The following is a 22,981-nucleotide window of genomic DNA, read 5'->3' on the forward strand; positions in this document are numbered from 1 at the left end:
CAGCACTCCAAAATCAGTCACAATCTGGCTTCAGGAGTGATTATCTCACATTCCTAAAAAGTTCTGTTAGTGTGGGGTAAGAACAGGGCATTTAATCAGTAAAATTGCTTGGGTTTTAGCTGGATTCATCAGGCAGCTCTGGACGAGGTAAATGAACCACAGCATCAAAATGCAGCTGTAGAGAGGACTTAAGAACAGACAACTACAGAATTAATATGACTTCAGAGTAACTTTTTAATCCCAATTAAAAGTGCATCATAAATAGCTTTCGTCTAAGCAGATATTCAGAAGTTTTACAACAAAGGTAAGGACTACAGTACCAAAACTTAGGAAGAAATACTTTTATTTTCTCAGCTACTGTTCAGAAAGCCCTGAGGAAACTGATCCCCAAATCCCTAAGAGATCTGCAGCAGAGAAGCTGAGCAGCACTCTGTGCAGACAACTCCCGGTAGTACTTGGTAGAAAACGAGGCACAACATACCTAGGCAGCTTGCTCAGGTCACACCTCCTCAACACCACATGAATTCCATGTATTCTTCCCTTTTGGCAGCTACTACAAAGAGAGACATGATTCTCCCCTGGCAAGTATCCCGCTATTGGACAGGTAACAGTTTTTGCTAGCATGTAAGGTCAGACACCTGTTGTTCATCAGAAGTCACAAAAACACTGTTTCACTGCTGGAGAAAAACGGGAACAGCATGACTAGTAAGGCTTCAAACACAGCAGCCATAAATCCCTCAGTCACTCAGCATACAAAGTTACAAATGAACAAAGCTACTAGCTTTTTTTTTTTTTTTCCTTTTTTTTTTTTACAAAGAACAAGCTCAACAGACTTTAATTCAAATACATTTATGATAAGTAAACATTTCAAAATCAAAATTGGAGGGAGTGGACTGAAACACCCAGACATTCTTGCTTTACTCTCCACCCTCCTAGAGAAGGAATGGTTATTTCTCAGAGCAGTTTGATCAGTACAGAAGACTCCCACAAACTAAAAGCTTTTGTCTTAGTTAGCTATCAGCTATGTAGTAAAAGTACATTCAAGAAGTCCTTGTATCAATTTGGTGTTTTTCAAGTACCTGGCAGCTGGTCCTTTTACAGACAACAAACAGCCCCTTTTGGCATGCAGTGTTAAACCAAAATCCATCTCCTCCCAGTTCACAGACAAACTGAGAATCCTATTTAGATGGTGTTTACTAGCTGACTCAGGTAATTAATGTTAACTTCTCTAAAATGAAAACATTATGAAAGACTTATTTCCTATTTAGCAGTATCACATCTCCTATTGATAGATTTGGGTTGTGCTACTGATCACTTAGACGACATTCACCTAAGAAATTTTAAAAGAATAAAATCTGAATAATTAAAATACACACTATCTGGAAAAATATCACAGATGTATAAGAATAGAAAAAAAAAAGTAAAAGGCTTCAATACATTTCATTGTTTTGTGCAGATATTTTTACAGACTATGGCCAATCAATGAAGAAATGAAATACAAATGTTTCAGTCTTTTTAGCTCATTTTTCAAGACACTTGACTTGTACTTTGAGCTTAAGTAGTAGCTAAGTAGTTAATCCACTGATAAACAAACTCAGCAGAAAATAATTTTTTAGTTGTACCACTAAATCATTAAAATCATTAATATCACTAGTAGTACAGGAATTCAGTGCTGTACCACTAACAATATTTTTTCCTGGTTACTGTAGAGGTAAATTTGTAATCCAGGTAATTGGACTACAACAGTAGAAAAAAATCAAACTATCCCCATGTTGTGTTCAGGTAACGTTGCACAGAACAGCTTTAGATTAAATTTACATTTGTTTTTATTCATAGTATTGCAATGATGGGCAAAATTACCTCTAAAAGTAAACATGTATAAAAAAAAAAGATTGTTAACATTTTATGATGACTAAACAAAATAAATGATAAGTAGGTACGAAGAAGTAAGATTCAAAACTCTGTAACCAGAGTTTATTTTCAATATAAAGTTTCGAGTGTCAATTCTTTTTACATTGGAATAAATTCATAGTTTGCTTGATATCTCAAGTTTTGAACTTCTCATCCTTATAAAGTGAATAAATCCCCAAAAGTCCTTACTTAACAGAAATAGCTTGAACACTACAATCTACTCAAGAGCAATAGAACACTTACAGCTGTACTATAAAAGCTGGTTCAACAAAGTTGGGAAGGTGAAATTTGATTTGATAAATTCTCATTGCAGCAGACAAAAATGAAGCTTGCATTTTGTTTGCTGGCAGAAAAAGAATATTCAACTCACTAGAGTGCATATAACAAAACCAAACATGCAATCTATTGCTTTTAAAACTTTTACTGCAAGATAACATTAAAGGAACATTAAAAGAAGTAATTAGGTATCTATATTTTTTTTTTCCCAAAGAGAAAATATGTAAACAGGATAATAATTTTTTTCTGTATGTATATAGTTTCTCAGATCATTTCACGGGGACAAAGGAGGGGGTGGTGTTTCTCAATAATCAGGACACTTTTAACTGTAATGGGTTTTCATTGCGAAAAAAGAAAAAAGCCAACACTGCTCTAATTCAGCATTAGACAAAAATACTGTGTCTCTTGCACTACTTTAACACAGCTGAAGAAAAAAAACCCGAATACCCCTATTTTGGCATTCAGGATTACATTTGCTCAGATCTTTTAGATTTCACAAAGCTGCTATCCAGTGTTGCCATGAAATACAGACTGTAAAATCTACGTAGCACAGGCTACTTCCAATGTCAATGCTAAGTGGAAAGGAACATGAAGCAGTGCATTACACTACATTTCTGGAACTAGTACAGTAAGAGTGAAAACCTAGAAAAAGTTAACCTACAGTTTACAGAAGGAACTAATTATCTGCAGAAGCTGATTTTTTGGTTGAATATATATTTTTTGTTTTTTACACTGTGCGATTTTCTGCATCTGCTAATTTAAAACAGACATTAAATCTTGTTGCTTTCTTTGCTTTGTTTCCTAAGTTCTCCCTTCCACCCACCTCCTATATTCCATACACCAAGCATTATGAATGTAAGCCCAAATATCCTAGACAATCCAGTGAACAGAGTTAGTGTAATGCACTGGTGTGAGGTGTGAAATAGAAAAAAAAAAAAAGAATTCTCTCAGTCTTCATCGAAGTTCTGCTGTAGAAGAAAGTTGGCAGCCAGGTTTTCATTCTTCTCACATGCGAAATACGCCTGTATCACAAGTCCTTCAGGAAATCCTAATGCCTTTAACTGAAGAAAAGAAACATATTTAGGAAGTGCATTTTGCATGTTAGGCTTCTTTGTATGTCTTTGTGTCTTGATATGTCACTTAAGCAATTACTGCCTTCTTGAAAATAACACTGCTGCCTAGCTCAATGCAGATTTTAGTGAGTGAAAAATAAGGTGTTGCTTCTGCCTTTAGCAAAGAGGATCCTTGCTTGAAAAACTGATTGGATTAAGTCTAATGAACCACCATAAAAACCTGTCACTTCTTTAGTGACACAGCAAGCCTAAAACAGACCTGGGTGACAGTATTGTCATGAAGTAATGGCACATTGCACTGCTGCAGAAAAAAAAAAACCAAACCATTTCAAACAATGCTCATTTTAAGCAATTATACAAAGCTCCAAAGGACTTTTAACAAAAAATTGCCTGGAACAAAAGCTCCCAGCCTGTGATCTTTAGTAGGTTGTCCAGCACATCACATTAGGCCATATTTTCAATTGTTTATCTTAAAAAAAATTAACTACACACTGCAGCCAAGACAAGTAAGCTGAGAGCAATCTGGTTTTCACAAGTCAACGAATTAATTAACGTCTGGAACACTGCAACAACAGGGCATGAGAACATCAGAGGAGAACTTATTACTGTGCCAAGGGTTTAGCCAGTACTTAGGGGCACTCAGCAAATGAATTCTTGTTTTAGCCAAAGGCAAACACACTCCACTATTTGGAGATTTTCTTAAAATCCTCACAGCACCTGCAAGGCATTTCATGTGTGGGGCAGATCAAATAACTATGAGAAAAACTGTGTCCTATTATCCCTCACCAGCCATTCTTAGATTTTATTTCTTGCTCACAGACAGCATGAAGGCATCAGCTGCAATACTAAGAAATTAAATTTTGAGGTTTGTCTGTCATGGAAAGAGAAAGAAGCATATGGATCTCTGCTGGGCTTCAGAAACGGCTATAAAGGTAATAAAGTTCTACTGCATAAAATGACTTTAAAAGGAAATGCAACAGACTAAAGATGATGATCTGTGATGAAGTGCATGGTCAAATAGTTTTATTAGACTAATTTTAATAATTTTAGTATTTAGTATCAAGATCTAGATAACTGACACCTATATTCAAATAGGTATCCTCTAATGATCCTTACTTAAGCTTTGGTTTTGCCAGATGAAAAAACATTGTCTTTGGAGTACCAAACCACTACCACAGTACAACAAAACTGTTGCAATCTGTCCTGAAAAAAATGTCAGAGGCATTGCCATCTATGCAAAACCACATTTGGTCAGTAACACAGTATTTATGAATGCAACGTACCACCTCAGAGTATATTTTCATGCTTAGCAATACTTTTAGAAAATGATAATTAACTAATTGTCATGGACAGACAACTGGGCAAAGTTTTGACTTCAACTGATCTACTTAACTATGAGTGTTCTTACTTTCCAAGTACTTTGCAAACAGTGCTCAAGCAGCCAGGTGTTTGTATCTGGAGACCTGTCATGGTATGATCTCAAACAGCACTGGCTGAGGCTTTTGCAAGAGAGATTACTTCCTGAATAATTCCTGAATAAAATGGGAGATCCATATCCATCGCTAATTATCACAGGATGGTCTCTGATCACTTAAAATGCTCTGCCTCTTCTCAGTAAGACAGATTTAAGATATTTTAGACTCAACTGCTATAAAGCACGAGAAGATATGATTTGAAACAAGTATGAAAATACCAAACATGATGCAAGAACTACTGAGCTCAGCAAAGTTTAAGTTAGGTAGGTCTTAAGCATGCACTGGAGTCAACACCCAACAGCCACAAGAATTTCAAAGAAGAAAGGCTCACCCTTTCTATAGCTTCTTTTTCCTGAGGTGTTACTTGAATGTAGTTCATATGAGCATTCCCAGCATCTCCTATTCCTCCAGTGCTGGCACCATCATCACTGCCACTTAAACCTTGGCGAGACTCTAGAACTGGCTCATTCAACATGTGAATAAAATGTTCCTGGTGCTGGCTTATTTGCTGTGATGCACAGAACAGTAAAAGAAACACGTATATTTAAGTAATTGGAGTTTAAGTGTGCCAAGAGACAAGTAAAAATATTTATTTTCAGAGAATTAAGAAGTCAAAGGGACGTGCAAAAAGTGCACAGAAAAAAAAAGTTATATCTAACTATAAAAAATGCAATTTTTATGTTTAAATTCAACTGCAATGATACTTCCCGCTTCCTCACCCCCCTCTGCATCTCTTATAAAGTCTCAAATTTGTATCCAATGTCACAGCAAATACATTCTGTACAGCAACAACTGCTGAAAAGCCAGCAATAGAATGTTGTAACTGCTAGTAACATATTATCCCAGACAACATCAACATATGACGCTCTTGCAAAAGCTAAATCAGAATTAGTAAGCATTATTTTCTAGTTTTAAGATCCACCTGCAGTAGTTGGGGGTTTTCCCTTCCAATTTGCTGTAGCAATGCTGGCAACAGAGAAGGATTTTGCTGGATAATTTGTCTCATCTGCTGGAACTGAGGCTGATTTCGTAAAAATTCAAGTGGATGTCCTGAAAAAAAAGATCAGTGAAATAACATGTTTTTTTAAAAAGTTATGAGAATCCTTATAAAATGCATACCTACACTGCAATTTTAGACAGAAACAGGACATGAAATAGACAACACACCACTCACTGGAGAATAAAATAATTTGCTTCCTCACTTTAGCTTTAAGGAAAACATCTTTATTCTAAGATTAAGCAATGCATTTCCTTTTTACCCAGTCTTCTTTTAAGATCCAACAGCCTTGTCCTTATCTCCAACACTTTCCTCTGAATGTCTCATCTCTGGTTCATCTCAATCAGACACATCTACCCAATCCACTGTCTTGTCTCTTGTATCTTGAGCACCATTTCCACACAGACCTTTCCTACCCCTTCATTAGGCTCCTTTCATGTATTTATCTACCTCCCTTTAAAAGGGAGATAAATTCTTGATAAATACCCTTCTTTTCAGCAGGCACCAGCCACTGTCAAAGTGCTGCACTGCTGAGTGAGGAGTCCTAGGTCAGTTATAGGTCTCTCCAGTGCTACACTTCATGGCTAAATTTCAGGTTTCTCCCTTGATATCCCAGCTTCTCTGTTGGAAATATATTAATATAGTCACAGTGGACAGTCCCCAGTTAGTTATAGAGTAGAAAATCAGAGTTTAAGTGAGAGAAAACACAATCTGTGTTTTCTTATCTGTGGTCTTGCACTTCAGAATCCAGAATACTGAATTAAAGAAATTGTGCAAGTTCACTGCATTTTTTGAAAACTTTGCACATGACATACACCAAGCCACTTGTCCCAAGAAAATACCACACCTGGAATTACCACGTCAACAGCTCTTACCCAATTCCCTCTGAAGAGTTCACAAGCACCTGGGACTTAAAACTGACTGAAAACCAGATTGGTTAAGGGCACATTGTTTATCACATCTTCTCCAATACAGCCTTTCTTACCTCCTAGTGAACTAGTAGTCGTGGGTATGGTTGCTACCGCTGCTGCCACTGCTGAAGACTGAGATGCACCAGTGCTTGGTGGTTGAGGGGGGTCAGCCACAGCCTGATTATCTCCAGGTATCCCCTAAAGCCACAGTTCACATCAGAATTACCCACAGAATGCTGACAGACACGTTTCAACTGCATGCAGTATTTGGGTTTCAGAATGAAGGGGGAAAAATAAAAACCTTAATGCTTTCACTGCAAATACAAGGTAAGATCCTGTGAGTTATGCATTTGTAACTGACAGAGACTATTGTGAAAAGATTAATTTTATTTTTTGGCAAGAAAAATGTGTGATTTGTATAAAAAGGCAGTAAAGCATGCCCTGCATCACTTTAAAACACACTTTGCCCAATAAAAATTACTCGCTTTGAGTCCTGTTTAAAGGTATTTGACATGAAAGAAAAAGTTAAACTAAATACACTACTACACTATGTTATATTGTTGTGCAAAAGTGACATTACAGCAACAGATTGCAGTACAAAATGCTAACCAAGATTAACAATTCCATACAGCTGGCAAGGACTGAGAAGAGATACAAGAACACAGCTCTTGGGACCTGTTTCCTTAAATGAAAAGGTGTCATTCACAATATCTCAAAGGTGAAAAGGTCTGTATGTCACCCAGCTTCAGCAAGTTTTAAAAAAAATAGTTTACTTTTGCTTTTTGTTTATTTTTTATGTGCAGGCAACTTTATATAGGAACTGACTGCTCAGAGGCCTGATATGGACAAAGCTAAACCACAATATTACAATAAACTAGAACTCTGGTTATACAACAATGATACCTCACTCTGCTACTTTTCTCCTGCATGGAAATCCTTCCTACCCTAACCCTGCCTTCCTCACTGGCACTGAACTCCTGCACCAAGTCTGTCCTTTTAATCTCCCTTTCTGAAGCCTGGAAACTTACTTATGGGAGAGACACAAAGAATATCATAACAAACCCTGTTGGAACAGGCCAGAGAAGTTACCCAAACAAGGGCCACCCACTTGTGTTGGGGAATCACAAAATGTAAGGAACTGAGTGGGTGAAAATATTACAGAGCTACAGGGTAACCAGACAAGGAAGAGGTTTGTCAAGCCTACCATAAAAATCACTGGTAGGTAAAGCAGATTAAAAGTCCTGCTGTAACATGATCTTCATATGGTATGTTCATCATTGCACCTGAACAAAAAGGACAAATATGCAGCTAATATAGAGGGCACATCTAGAAAGGGAGAGTTGGACAGTGCTCTGAGCAATGCTCTTTGCCTTACCTGTTAATTAAGACGCACATCAAGGTATAAATAACCTGATCATCAACTGCACATTTAAGCCACTCAGGGGAATAAAGGCAAGATTTCCCTGTCACACACTTCATTACCTTCACATGGCTCAATGAGCTCAGTACACATCCCTCCCTCTGCTGAGGAGGAGGAGGATTCCATTCATGGTATAATTCTGATGTAACTCTCCCTTATCAGTGGCTTACAGAGCACTGATTAAATACCTTTCCCATCAAATCAGTCATTTCTGGCAATCCAAGTATAACGTAACAATTTGGGTTAATCTTATGAAATTACTAGCTGATTTCACCTATTCACAGGCACACGTCATCACTGCAATCTGTGTCCAGATCAAACAACATGCGCTTGTTTAAACTCCTAAGTTTGCTCTTGAATGGAAGGACTATGTAAACTAGTTCAAACAAATTTACTTAGAAATTGTCATCTTGAACATCATCTTAACTCTTGAACACAAGCTTGAAGTACCCCTCTCCAAATAACAGCGACTGTGTACAGTTGCAATCAGACAATGCCAGTGAGCGTATGGACCTTGCTACACAGCCACACAACAGAATAAAGCATGGTATTAAACCACACCAAGCCACTCTGAATGCAAACACTGCTTGGACAGCAAAAAAGGCCACTGTTGCCTTATGGAGGATGAAACAATTGTTTACTGTTTAACGGTACAGCGGTTTTTAGCTGACATTGCTCTCTGCAGGGCAGTAATCACATCAGGCCCAGCTTCTGCACAGAACAGAGAACAAAATAGTTCCAGCTGGGAGGTACTTAAAATGATCATCTAGTCCCACTGACTGACCAATTCGTGGCTGACCAAAAGTTACAGCCAGTAAAGGGCATTGTCCAAATGCCTCTGAAAGACTGACAAGTAGGACATTGACCACCTCTCTAGGAATTATGTAGTGTGTCTAACTCACACTAAAGAAATGTTCCCTAAAAATATCCAAACAAAGAGGCTGGTTACTGAAGAGATGACCAAACTCCTTCTTAACTAGAGGTTAGGAAATCCTTGGCTAAAAGAGAGATCTGAATGGAAATACCTCCAAAGATGAGCCTGGTGCATAGAAAAATAAAGATCATCATTTGCAACTCCTTCCACAACCACAGGATTACATCTATAATCCTCAATGATCATACCATGAAAACTGAAGGACTTGCCATCTGAACCATGGACAACAAGTGGACTCTTGAGGGCTCATTTGAGGAACAGCTGTGCTTTAATTAAGGTTTAAGTCCTTTCCAACACCTTACCCTTGCTGTACCCAGGTTCTTCAAACCTGGACAGTGTTGTTACACTTAATAGATCTCTAATGTCTTGTCTTAATCTGCAGATTATATAAAAGATAGTGCTGATGATAGTTTGGATACAAGTATATGCAGAGAGAGGGTCAAAGAACAGTGTCCTCAACAGATCAGATCAATAGCAGCTAAAAAAAAACCTTTTTAATATGCAGCAGGAAAGTAAGGGACACTTCAGACCACAGCAGATCCAGAACAGTTATGAAGACCATTTACAGCAAAAGGATTCTTCTAGAAGGACAGCAAAAAGTCTGCTATCTAATATGGTCTCCAAGACCAAGACCATTCCTCCCTACTCCCTTTTCCAGCAGGAGGAAGAAAAAAGAAAAGGTATTTTCCAGGGAAGGATAACACAACACATAAAGGGACATCTTATATAACAGAAGGACCCACTTTAGATACAGGACCTACTGAAGGACTAAAAATTAGGGATTTAATTATAAGGATATTATAACAAGGATAAAAATGCAAGGACAGCTCATAGCAATCAATGCATTTGGCAGATGTGCCATGTAGCTCCATCATGGGGATACTCTATCTCTATCCTGGAGTTCCTGAACAGAAATAAACTAGAGGAGGGAATACCAGAAACTGAGTGCACAAGAATTGCACACTGTGTGTAGGACTGCCACACACACAGCAGGCCAAACACTTAGGGGAGGCACTGAATTCATGGTGTATTTACAGACCAGATGAACAGTAAACCCAACATTTCCACAACATGAAAAACAAATGTTTGAACTTGAGGACTTCTGACAGAGAGTTGAGAGCTATTGCATTCACCCTTGCTTGGCCTAATGCTAGTTGGGAATTAAACTTTTCATATCTTAAACTCAAAACATTTGTTGTCAATTTAAAATCAGAAGATTACAGTCTTGGGAACATTAATGTAAGTAGGAAGCATGCCAGGGACTTGAAGTTGTAACTACTGAAGGAAAACTTCATTTACAAAATTGAAGTTTTGTAATTGGAGGGTAAAGATGCCAGATTTCTTATCGATCAATCAGAAATTCAATCCACATGTATTTTGCAAGGATTAGGTCAAGATATCTGGTTGCCAGATTTTAATAAAGTTCAGATCTGCTAAAAGGAAAAACCTCATCAGGGGAAAAATGGTGTGCCAGAGCAAAAATTAAATGTACCGGAAATACTAATTAATCAACAAAATTAGACAGATTCTACGTGGTTACAATTCACTTGTCAGATTAAGGCATACAATAAGAAAAAAATCCAAAAAAGTCCAGGGTTTTCATTGAAGTGAAACTACATTTCTATTCCCTCTCATGCCAATGAAGTTCATTTAACTCTTCAAGCTTTATTGTATCAAATGAAAATGGTTTCTTTTCTAAAACAGTGCTGAAATGAAAACGCCAGTTAAATAAAGCAGAGTTTAAAAAAAACCCTCTCAAACCTTTCTGTTTGTGAAGTATATTAAGAACACTGCATTGTTAGCAAAATCAGTGAATGGGAACCTAAGGAATGGTGATGATATGGATACAAAAGTACGACTAATCAATTAATGGTGTCACTAAGAGGTGACACAAAACCATTGGCAGTTAAAGCTATCACTGTAACTGGACATACTTTACAGACATATCCATATCAATTAACAAAAAATGAAAGCAAAGTGGAAGAGGTGGTTAGGGATTACTTCAGTGTTTTCTATAACACACCATGTCTGTCAAAATTTCTATCTCATCTTTCCAGATGGCAAATGTCACTCTCAGCGACTGAGTAACGTTCAAAATAACACCAAAATCAAAGTGAGAGGTATTAAGTGGAAAACAAAGGTTCAGGCAAGGTAAGTGCTCACCATCAGAAGGTATTCCACTGCTCTGTCAGGGTTGTTGAAGCTGGCCCTCAGTGCTGCAATCACCTGCTCCCGCTCGTAGCCCATGGACATGATCTCAGTCACCATGTTCTCATAGGACTGACCGGTCACTACAAGTCACAGGACCATCATTTTAGCGGAATAAGATGAAAATAATCATACACACACACAAAAAAAGGTTTCAATGGGTAAGTGTAATTTCCACCTGAATTTCAGTAGTTCATTGAAAAGAGTACTTCATATTAAACATGCCGTGGTTCTGTGGCTTTAATTCCAAATATATTCAGTGGTTTCGTTATGAATTTGATTGGAAATAGTGAAGGGTAATGAAGATAATGTAAACTTCTACTGACAAAAAGCAGTACTTGTGATACTTCTGTACTTGTAATTGAAATAATGTTCTCTCTTCAAGTTTTCATTTAAGGTCAAGGGCGTCCTCACAGCTAATATTCAATTCCTGATGTAATCAAGAGAAGTCTCCTGCAGTTTACATTTGGAAATGTATTAATTTGAAATCTGCCTGTCAAATTATTAGCCATTGAGGATTTTCCAAATAAAGACCTTCTGCTATGCTGTTGTTAGATAGATGACAATTAGTGATTAGATATTGCTATATATTGCTACATGCTGAAGGTAATTTAATCAACTTAATATGGACAAACTCAAATCATGCAGAAGACTTAAAAGTTGTATCTAGGAAACTCACTCAGGACTTCAGTGGGGGTTCAGGAAACCAAACCATCTCATTTAATTTTTAATTTTTATCCCACTCAATTTAACATTTGACTAGACATCCATCACATCAAATCCACCACCCCTTACAGCAAAAATAGATGAAAACTATCCCACACCTGCAGCAATCAAGACAAAAGGCACACACACATACATGGAACTATTTAAGGGCAACTGTTCACTACACTAATGTCACTGTAAGGACAATTATTATCTCTTTTCATAATCCATTTAATATTCCTACCTCAAATGCGGACAGCAAGTAGTACAATTACAAAAAAAAAGTAGCTATTCTACCATGCATTGTAATTGGGTGAATCTTCAAGGTTATCTTCCTGGCAGGAAAAAACACCACTAACAAACAAACCTAGGCATTAAATACCATCTCCTTCCTTGGATAAGGGTATTCCTGATCTCAGTGAAATCCTACAACTGACTGACTGCAACTAGCAAGTTAGTGACAGGACAGCCAAACAATGAACAGCCATCATAAAAAACAACTAATTAATAATAATATTTTAAAAACCCAGAGGAAACAAATACAAGAGCTACTCTGTTAAGGCAAGTAAGTTGTAAATAAAAGAATCAAAGTAAACATGATGTTTTATTCCCTTAGGGAGAAGGTATTTAACTCAAGCCAACATTAAAACAGCCCCACTGCCTCTTTCCTAACGTGTGCTTCTAAACAATCAGTGGGTGTATGACTTAGGGCAGTATGCTCAAGAACAAACAATAAAACAGCCCTAGCCCAAGGGTACTTGTGCATTATCCATAAATAAAGGGTTTAAAAGCCTTGACTAATTCGAGTATTTATTATTTGGGCTTCAAAGTAATAGTGCCAACCTGAGCTTAAGGATTGGTAAGTTCTTCATGCCTTCATACAGAACTACACGATCATTCATTTCACATCTACCTGCATTTTTTCAAACGTGAAAAAAAAAATCACCTAAACTTTGCTCTGAAGATATATACTTCTATACTTCTATCTTCAGGGAAGCAAAAAAGCCAAGCCAATAATTGTCTAAACACAATGATTTTGCTACTTCTGCTCACATTCTTCCTTACACAGCACTAGTTTACCCCTACTACTCCTAAGAAACTAACCAAGCAGTCAGAACACCTGTTGATGTAATTACTTACTACTTGAACACTTCTGTATTGCTTTTTCAATATAAGCAAGGTAGAGACTAGAAGATTTAATACAGGAAAAAAATGCAAAAAGGTTGGCTAACTTCTGCAGCACAGGCTGCTACATAAGGCATAATTAAACGCCAAAGGAGGAAAACAGAATTACTGAAAACATAGGTGCATGTACTCCATACAATCTACTTCATAAGTTGTGCAAGAGTGAGACCAAGAATAATAATTCAGAAGTTGCACACCAGCAATGTCATGATACACAGTTGGGCCTTTCTGTCCCTAGTGCTAGTGGAAATGTTTGAGGTCAATGCTGAATTGATTCTGCTCTGTGCTTTTATCTTTCAAGCAACATTTTAAAATCCAGTTCATCATACTCCCCACAATAATTCTTATCCTATGCCCTAAAGAAATCTTAGGCTGCCCCTGTGAAAGATGTGGTTGCACAAGGACTGCAAGACGTGCAGGTTTTCACGCAGCATAAAAAGCCACATCATTTTTCAGCAATTTAACTGAAAACAACAGCAAATCATCGAAAACAATCCCTGTTTTTAAAGCAAAGTCAATTCATTTCAGACAATGTAATTGAGAAGCCACAGTTAGAATATGTGTCAGATCCAACTTAGGATGTGAAAACATACTCCATCAATTTGTGCAAGCAAATTCCCTTCATGACAGTTTTTAAAGAAAAAGAACCACGGAGTTCATGCCTATTGCCCTTGAATATTTACTGGCTGACAACACTTAGAGTATGCTTACCCAGAAAATCACACTCAATACCTCTTATTTCCAAACATGTTAGGGACACATGGGTTTACCCCATCAGACACCAACCAAAGAACTCCCATACAACATGGATCATGAGGTGATGCTCTTGAAATATTTTGGGTTTTTTTTCCCCAATTTTGAAGAGATTTTAATCAAGACCACCAGCTTCATTTAACGTGCTGATCAACACTGTTAACATGAGTGTTGGTGATGACATCATCTTTGACCACTAAGATAATACGAATGGTGAAAGAACCACCTTTGGTAACAGCAATCACTTCAGCCAGTTTCGTTTTAGTGTTACATTTTTGTCTCCTGCTATCAGTCTCTATCAGCTATTTTGGATTATACAATTTAAAACAGTTTGTCACATTAAGATCTAAGCTGCAGCTGGACAGACTAAATCTATTAGCTAACACAATGTCATGTAAAATATTACTGCTGCTTCTAAATCACCCTGAGCTGCTTAATTACAGCTCCTGCCACCAATATATCCACATGAAAATGTAAGTGAAACTATTTACTTGGTTTCACTCTTTGTACCAAATTGAAGCTTCATATTTAAAGACAAAAGACAGAATAAAAACCCCACCTCCTCCTTATTTCTGTACCTGAATTTGTTACACTCCAAAACAACCCAAAAATTTCAGTAGGAGTAAGGAGTTGTGGGTTTGCCTAATAATTTCCTAGCTACCCAAATCAGCATAAATGATGGGCAGAGCTTCCTGTTGTCTTTATTCTGTCTATTTCACTGAGAAACAAAGATTATTTAAACTGTCAAAATAAGAGTAAGTTGACTGTAAATACATAGAGGCATTCATTTCTCAGCAGCAGATCTGGTGAATTTATCTAATCTTAATGTCTCAAAAAGCAAAATACTTTCAAAGCTGGAACAAGTGAATAATAAAGGCAGCCATTTTAGCAGCCCTGCACTCTGGGGTGCAAAAGTGAAAAGCACACACATATTTACATCCAGTCTTCTATTCAAGCTACTTCAAAGTGAATAGTTAGAAGGGAAATTAAAGCAAATGGGGAAAAAAGGCAGGAGTGCAAGGATCTTCTTTCACACAATAAAAATATATAAAGGGAAATATTCTTCAGTAAAGATAATATTGAAGCTGGTTCCAACATATCAACTTCAGGTCTTAGAGAGGAGCACTTTAATTATAACTTTAACAATGACAGATACAGAAGAAAATGTCAACATCTGCTAATCTGTCATGTTTCTGCTGCACCAAAATAATGTCTACATTAAAAAAAAAAAAACTCTCCACTTACCAAGTGCACTTATAGCATCCTCAAAAAGATTTGATCGAGATGTATCACCTGTTGTACTGTAAGATGAAGACAAGTGCAATGGTAATTACAAAACTTCGGAAAACTTCCTGTTTTTCAAAAAAAAAAAAAAAAAGAAAAAGAAAAAAAAAAAAAGCAGCAGCAGCTGTAACTCTAATAGCCCCTTTTGTTTCTAAAAAACCAACAAAGATTTCCAAAGAGCTCTCTTTTGGACCTATAGTGAGAATAGATTTTACAAACTTACAATGCTAGCATTTTTAAAACAAGGCCAACCTTCCCCCGCTACCCCCCAGAAGTTTGGCTCTTGCCCATCTGCTCAGGGATTAGCCATCTGCTTGCTTGAATGCTTTAAAGGGTGGGAGAACAAGGTGGATTTTCAAAAGCACACAGCAGTCTCACTAAATGCTTCCCCACAGCCACCAGCTTGACCTCAATGAGGACCCAAGGAGGCTGGTGGCAAGCACTTATTAAAGTCTCAGTATACTGCTTTCCCAGGAATATAAACTGCTAACATTTGCAATTACTCCATCTCAAGTTATCAAAGTTGTTAAATTACAGGATTAAAGGTTCACCTCCATGAACAGCAAGGAACACAGAGGCACAACACAACAGAGGAATACCAGTTTTAATCAGCCACAGCCAAGGCTGCCCAGTTCCCAGGGCTGCAAAATTAAAGCATCAGCCCCCTGGTCTCAGGGTGACACCCAGGGTGGGTCAGCAGGACTCCTTCAAGGGCATTACAGCCCACAGGGCATTGAGCCCAACTCACTGTGGGGTGCCAGGAAAGAGTGTTGGGGGAAGAAATCCAGAGGAAGAACCAAAGGCAGGGAAAGGAAAGCTTAAGGCACCATGCAGAAGAAGAGCATGGGTCAAGAGTGCAAAAAGAGGAGAAAAAGGGCCAATCATACTTCAGAAACACTTGCCTGGCCATGCTCTGCACCTCATCACCCAATCCATCCTGTCTTTTTATTAAATTCTACTTCTAAAAATTTTTCCTAATGTGGGGAGTGTGTGTCTCTATTCTACACACATGTATTTGGAATTCCAAGGGTTCACAGGGACAGGGAATTGTGAGATAGGGGGATCCAGACACCTGTGGAGCCAGCAACTGCTGAGACCAGTGTGGAAGTGGGAAAGCCAAGGACTGCAGCCAGTTCCTGGGTGAGGCCTCTGTGTGTGTGTGTGTATGTGCAATGGGAATGTGAGTATCAGGGCCTGGAGCGGGGTGGCAGGGCTCAGGCAATCCCCATGCCCTGGTACCAAAAACTTGGCAAACTCTAAGGGGCCAGCTATCAAAAGAGAAATTCATATTTTTCATTTGTGTTTTGTACATTTTCATTTTGCAGCAGTGGGCTTTGCTCTAAACAGCCAGAGGGGAAGTGGATGTGGCTGATCTATCTCGCATGAGTGCTGGGATTTTTCCTGCCTGAGCTGACCTAAGCAGGCAGACATATATTTATAGATATATCCATATTGTGTGTATATTTTGGGAATACACAGTTTTGATAACATGATAGACTTGAGTACATGGAGCTGCAGAAGCCTCAAATTTATCAGGCTACCAGTCTTGGCAACTCCTATCAGCAAGGGAAAGATCATCAGATTTATCTGAATGTTTTCAGAAGATGCCAGTAAAAATCCAGCAAGGCACTTACGGAGATCTCTGTAAGATCTATGCAAGAAATAATTTGTTACAAGAGTGTTTCACTAGAATCTGTCAGTAGTTAAGATTTACAATCAAAAAAAGATCAAAGACAAAGCAAGATGCCAGCTGGCCTGGCCTTGGGTCAATAAATCTTGCCTTAGTAATTTAGCTTCTAAAGCAAATCAGAAGCAAACAGCATTCACTGAAATCAAGGCAGGTGATGACTTTGATGTCTATGTTAAATTATTTTGTTTCTCCCTGTCAAGTGTGTACACTGAGGGTCTCTTACTGCAGTTTTACAAAACTGCAATCTGTACATGAAAAACACTATTTCAGTATGACAGATTGATCTTTGAACCCACTGGACAAACTGAGCAGGGGGAAAAAAAAAGAAAATAATCCCACTTATTAGTATTTTTTAACAACTAAGTTAATTTGACTGATAAATGAAACTTCATTTGCATTCCATTTCTAAGAAATACTCATTTCTCAGAACAGCAAAATTAAAACATCAATTTGTGCATTTAGTGCAAGAAATTTGTGATGAGGTTTTTCAAGATATTAGGCAATTGCAAGTTTTGCTTTGTTATAATCAAATCAGTATTCAACAGTGTTTAAATACAATCACTTAAAAAATAATGTCTTGTGCACCAGTATTCCCAGAAATAACACACAAATAATTTAAACCCAGAGCACAAAAAATGAAGATTTGATACTATGCAGCACTTCAGGGGCCATTAAATTCCTGTTAAAAACATTTTAATCCCATGCAGTACTTCAGCAACTTAAGCAAAAAAAGGCAACAGCATACAACAGGGATGAAACCTCTAACTTCCACTTGATTTTCTCAACTGTAGAAAATTGAGGTGAAAAGTTTTCCCAGGTTTCACAATTAATTACCTGCAGATAGGTCAAAGAACATTCAGGGAAAAAAAAAAAAACCAAAACAACCTTGTAGCTTTAAGGCGTTACATGATTAAGAGCAATACCACATCCTACATTTTGGAAGTAAAAGCTCTTAGCAAAAATTAGAGGCTCATACAGCAATAAGGCATTTATGGTTTGAATCTGACCAACATTATCAAAAGCACAATCAGAGGGTTATGAGCAGGACAGGACACATTCCTCTTCAGACTTCAAGAGCTTTGTCAGCAGTACATCCCCACTGCAGGTGAATATTCTCAGTCTGAAAAGAAACTTGCAGGATAGCAACTCTGAAATGCCTAACAGGAGCTCAAATCTTGCATCATTTAACTCTCCCCTCCACAGGTTTGTTCCCAAGATCACACTTCCCACAGGAGAAGGCATAAAAAAGGAGAGGTGCTTCTTACAATCAGTAATATCATACTTGAGTCTGAGACTGAAATTACAGTCAAGAAAGAAGAAAAATTAAATAGAATGGAGAGAGTGATTCGCCTAACACCGTAATAAAAACTTAAAATCAAAACCAGAAGGAACAGAAACAGGAACCCATTTTTGGAGGCTTATCCATACCTGTCAATTGATGATGGACTGACAGCAGCTGGTGCCTCAGGTGGTTTTTCTTCAGGCTTCTCCTCTTTCGGAGCACTCACAGGTGCTGGCTCACAAGCCACTGCATCTGGTGCTGGTGGTGGAGGGACAGGAGCTGGCACAGGGGCAGGAACAGGGATTGGTGCAGCAACTGCTGTGGGAGCTGCAGTTGTTGAGCCAACAGTGGAAGTGGCATTTGACGGCTGAGTCGCTCCAGCTGCTGCTTTGGGCTACAGGAGGACAAAAGAGTTCAGGCACAGAACAAAGATCATAAATCCACGGCTCTCCGAGTTCTGTTAAGACCATTTGTGTTTGCTATCGCTGCCTCAACATCAAGCACAACATTAAAATGTTGCAAGACATTAATTCTCTCTTGCCCTTCACTGTGTTTAAACAAGCAACTGAGCGTCACTGAGGTACTCACACACCTGAGCGCTCACACTCTGAAGTGAAATTCAAAGATCTAAATATTTACAGACCACAATATTCTAAATATGAAAACAATCCTGAGTTGTACAAAAGCACATTTTCCAGAAGAAGCCAAGACAGTTGCCAAAAACTATCTGCAGAACAAGCATAAGCTTTTCTCACCACTCAGATGTGGAAAAAAGTGATTAAGACAGAAATCACATTTCATTACAAATGCTGTTTGCTGGAACACAAGATGAGGAAAAAAATTAAACTTCACCTGCAATATGTTTCAGTTATGCAATCTATGCATTCAGAGCACTAAAATAACATCTCTTCAGTTCATGAAGTAAGCACCAAGGATGAAGCAGAATGAAGGACTACCAAACTTACAGCAGAATATTTAGAGTGAATAATACTTGTATGCAATTGTGAAATAATCTTCACATCTCTAATGGAAACCTGAATTTTTCTTGGATGCAGTATTAATCCCATTATATAAAAATAGCCCCAAGGGCTCACAAAGCTGACCCCAATCTTTGCCTTTCCAAGAGAAATAGCTGAACTTCAGCAGAACTACTCATTCAAGGTGCACCACTTTCAGACATTGCCTGCTTGAAGAAGAAAACATTTACTTCCTCCTTTTGTCTGCAAGGAGAGGTAAAGCTTAAGAATGAATAGCTTCCAACATGGTGGGCACAGCAAATAACATTTTAATAAGCACTCAGAGAAGAACACTGACACAGTAGGAATGCAAGGGGGGTTATTTCCTGCTGGATTCCTAAACCCTTAATGCAACAACATCTGAGCATCAGACAAAGTTAGCAATCTGTGTCTACATGACTGGGCATGTCTTACCCACAATAGAATCAGGAAAGGGCAATTGAGCTCCAAGAGTAGCAAAAAGATTGTAAGACTGAAGAAATGCCTAAAGTACAGGTCCTTTATTATCAGAGTATACTGAATTTAGCAGTTCTTCAGAGAGATCTGCCTTTAGAATCATAGCATTGTTGAGAAGACCTCTAAAATGATTGACTCTAACCCAGCACTGCCACACACACAACACTAAGCAGTGTCCCTAAGTACCACAGCCACACATTTCTTCAACATTTCCAGGAGTGGCAGTTGCACAACTTCTCTGGAGCCTTCTGCCATCAACAAAATAAAAAACTGGACTCTGACATCTCATCTGCACCTGTTTTCTTGTACTGATAAATGCCCCTGTGGCAAACCACAGACTAGCAAGCTGTTCATTCAGGAAGAGAGCAACGGCAGTTATCTTTAACAAGCCCACTGGTTTAATTATGTTTACTATTACCAGAGATAAATAAGGGGCATCAGAATATATGTTTTCTTTGTCAGGAGGAGGAACTCGAGCTTCAAAATTAATTTAATATTGAAAACACAGATGAAGCCAGTTTGATTCAGATCGCCTGGAATGCCTGGAAAATCAGTGGCTTGATTCCTGGAAGCAGCCTGACAAGTGGTTCAGAGAAGAAATACTTCAAACACGTGTCACAGTCATTCCCTATAAATTGCACTTGCAGGCTTTCAAAACCCACAGGTTTGTTTACTGCCAGATGTATCCTGTCTCTACTGGTTTATGCTGTTGAGTTTGACAGGAGAAAAAGCCATGAACTACGAAAAGCAACATGGCAAGGCTGGAAGAGATCCATACAGAGGATTTAACCACAAACTACCTAGGTTGCCTTCTTCATTTTAATAATAAAAGGGAAAAAAAACAGAGAGACATGAAAGAGTAAACAGTAAAATCAGCCATTAGCAATTTTTTTTCTTTAATACATATATTCAGCACAGAGCAAAAGCAAAAATCAGCTCAGGCAAACCAAGACTATGAAGCAATATTTTTTATCTATTCACACAAGCTTTTTACTGTTGATCTGAATTTGCTTATGATGAAATTCCACTGGTTTTAAGAATGGATATATACACCTACTAATCACAAGAAGAAATAGAATTAAATTAATGAAGCTTCCTACTCAAAAGAAACGATTACTCACCTTTGTCACCATAACCACCACAAAGTTCTTCTCATCTATCTTGTATTCTTTAAGAGCAGTTTCATCATTAAGGATTTTACCTGGGAAATTAAACAGGCAGAAATTAAAAAGCTGTTTAACAAATCAATAAATGATCTTGGGATTTCCTCAAGAAAACATGTTTTATGCATATTATAAATAAATGTTAATTCAACAAAAAGCAGTTTGGCCATTAAGCTTTGGCAGCAGAGCTACCCTTTTCCTCATGTGATGTACAGAGTAGTGGATAGCTTGAGGGCTGCTGCCCTAAGTGTTGCAGATGCTTTAAAACCATTTAAAATAAAAGCATGAAATCTGGAAAGAGTCACTGGAATCTGGAAAGATCCTTAACAAAGATACATGTAATACAGAGGAAAGGCATTAACAGACAAAAAGCTTAACCAAGTAACTTATGTCTGCTTACACAGTAATGGAAATTCCTTTCTACTTATCTTCCATTTGTTCTTCAGATAAGAGCATTGCCTGCAATAACAAGTGTGTTACCTTGCAACTTCAACAATTTGCAAGGCTAAAACATTAGAAAAAGCTAGAACTATTCCATAATTTGCCACCTTGACAGAAGGATGAAAAAGCTATCAGACAAACCCAGAAACATCTGTTATACTACAACTTTTGATGTTTCACAAGCAGAGGTGGTACTGTGACAAAATAGATTTGCATCACTTCTACAAGAACTTAGGAACACAGTAAATCACATACTCTTTGCCTTTTCTTAGAATAAGCTGACTTGGAGGTAGCACCACAAATCAGAAAAACAAGTCTGTATTCCAGTGAGTTTTATAGCACTGATTTCCACTACAGAATTTTCAGGGAATATTTTACAATTAAAACTGACTAATTTTCTGAAGACGTGCCACAGACTACTTCCATTTCATAACATCTCCAGTGGACTGCAACAAGAAGGACACATCCTTATCCTGATGATTGCAAGGAAATCAAGCAACACATGCACTGTGTGGCACTCAGAACACAAATGACTGGTTCCACCAGTCTTGCAGGTCAAACATTCAAGGAAGTATTACATGTAGTGCAGTAATAGCAATACCTGTAGCATCTGACTCAGAACCTTCAAGGGTTTACTCACAAATTTTTATAGGCACTTCGGGGAAGGCTTCAATGAATGTGTTTGCAATATAATATATATACTTTATGAAAGTATACATACAGACATCCTGTCTTCTCAGAACCCACCACTCTCAGGGTTTCTAGAGCTCACCCAAACTCAGATGTCAACACAATGGACAATCAGAGCCTCTCTAAGCAAAGTCAGCTGGGGGTGTCACTTTGCTTTACCAAACTATGAAAATTCCACAGTTTAATAATTTTAATAATAATTCATTTTAATAAAAGTAAAAACGTCACCAATATACCCTCATATCTCTTGTCCAAGAAAAAAAAAAAGATAATCCGTCTTTGTACAATATTATATTATCAATCTTATTTCCTACATTTCCTACTGCTTGTGAGGGTTATTCAATATTGCAGATACATTCTGACTTCACAAAACACTCCAGTCATGTCACAGAATCTTATGCAATCTTTGATTTTTGCAATCAGAGAAACACAATATTAAGAGTGCCATGCACTCTTAATACACACATTGCACAAAACCTTCTGCCTGGTTCACATTTCTTGGTTGTGCAAGAGACTTCTACCTTCATGTTCTTGACGTGCACTCCCCCCAGTGAAGTACCAGGGACATAAAACTTGCTACGGGATGCTGTCCAGAGGAGCTGTACAAACACAGAGACCCACAGCTTCTCTCCCATCAGCGTCTCTCCACTGTTAGCAGTGGCTTTGGCTTACCACAAGCGAAAGCTTTGTATTTGTTACAAAGCAGTACATGACAAAAGTGAAAAGTCCACCAAAGTTCCTTTCAGACGCAGTTTTAGAGAAAATAAAACACTAGAGGGAGTACTGGAATAGCACCAAAGTTCTGAGATGAAGTGAAAACAAAAAAAATGGATTTCTGTATTAGCACCAGAATGAACAAGGCAAGTAAAATAAAGCTAAAATAAGTTAATTTCATGTTTTTAACTGACATTAGCCTGCTTTTTGCTAGTATATAATGCACAAGCTCTGACAGAGCTTAAAAGTATTGAAAGTACCTTTGTACAGGAAGGATTTGGTGGTGAGTTTCTTTTGTCAATCCAAAAGAAATAATCTAGCTTTTAATTCTCTGTCGTATATACCGCAGTGCTTCAGCTATACACAGCATAAATTGAAAAAGAAAATAATTAAACCA

General features: G+C 37.9%; 1 protein-coding gene across 1 annotated transcript in view; it reads right to left on the reverse strand.

Moving 5' to 3' along the window:
- Positions 1–216: 216 nt before the first annotated feature.
- The window catches only part of RAD23B (RAD23 homolog B, nucleotide excision repair protein), a 35,800-nt gene continuing 13,035 nt past the window's right edge, over positions 217–22,981 (reverse strand). Inside the window, exons 3-10 of the mRNA XM_054285400.1 lie at positions 20,698–20,777; positions 18,251–18,498; positions 15,094–15,149; positions 11,161–11,288; positions 6,718–6,841; positions 5,658–5,785; positions 5,067–5,243; positions 217–3,248 (exon numbers count right to left, since the gene is read on the reverse strand). Of these exons, the coding sequence (XP_054141375.1) occupies positions 3,135–3,248; positions 5,067–5,243; positions 5,658–5,785; positions 6,718–6,841; positions 11,161–11,288; positions 15,094–15,149; positions 18,251–18,498; positions 20,698–20,777 (1,055 nt within the window). The 3' untranslated portion in view covers positions 217–3,134. The remainder of the gene's footprint in view (positions 3,249–5,066; positions 5,244–5,657; positions 5,786–6,717; positions 6,842–11,160; positions 11,289–15,093; positions 15,150–18,250; positions 18,499–20,697; positions 20,778–22,981) is intronic.

Source organism: Melozone crissalis, unplaced genomic scaffold (genome assembly GCF_028551555.1).
Source record: "Melozone crissalis strain CALT ecotype California unplaced genomic scaffold, PUWL_Pcris_2 ptg000005l_1, whole genome shotgun sequence".
In the NCBI taxonomy this organism is placed as follows: domain Eukaryota; kingdom Metazoa; phylum Chordata; class Aves; order Passeriformes; family Passerellidae; genus Melozone; species Melozone crissalis.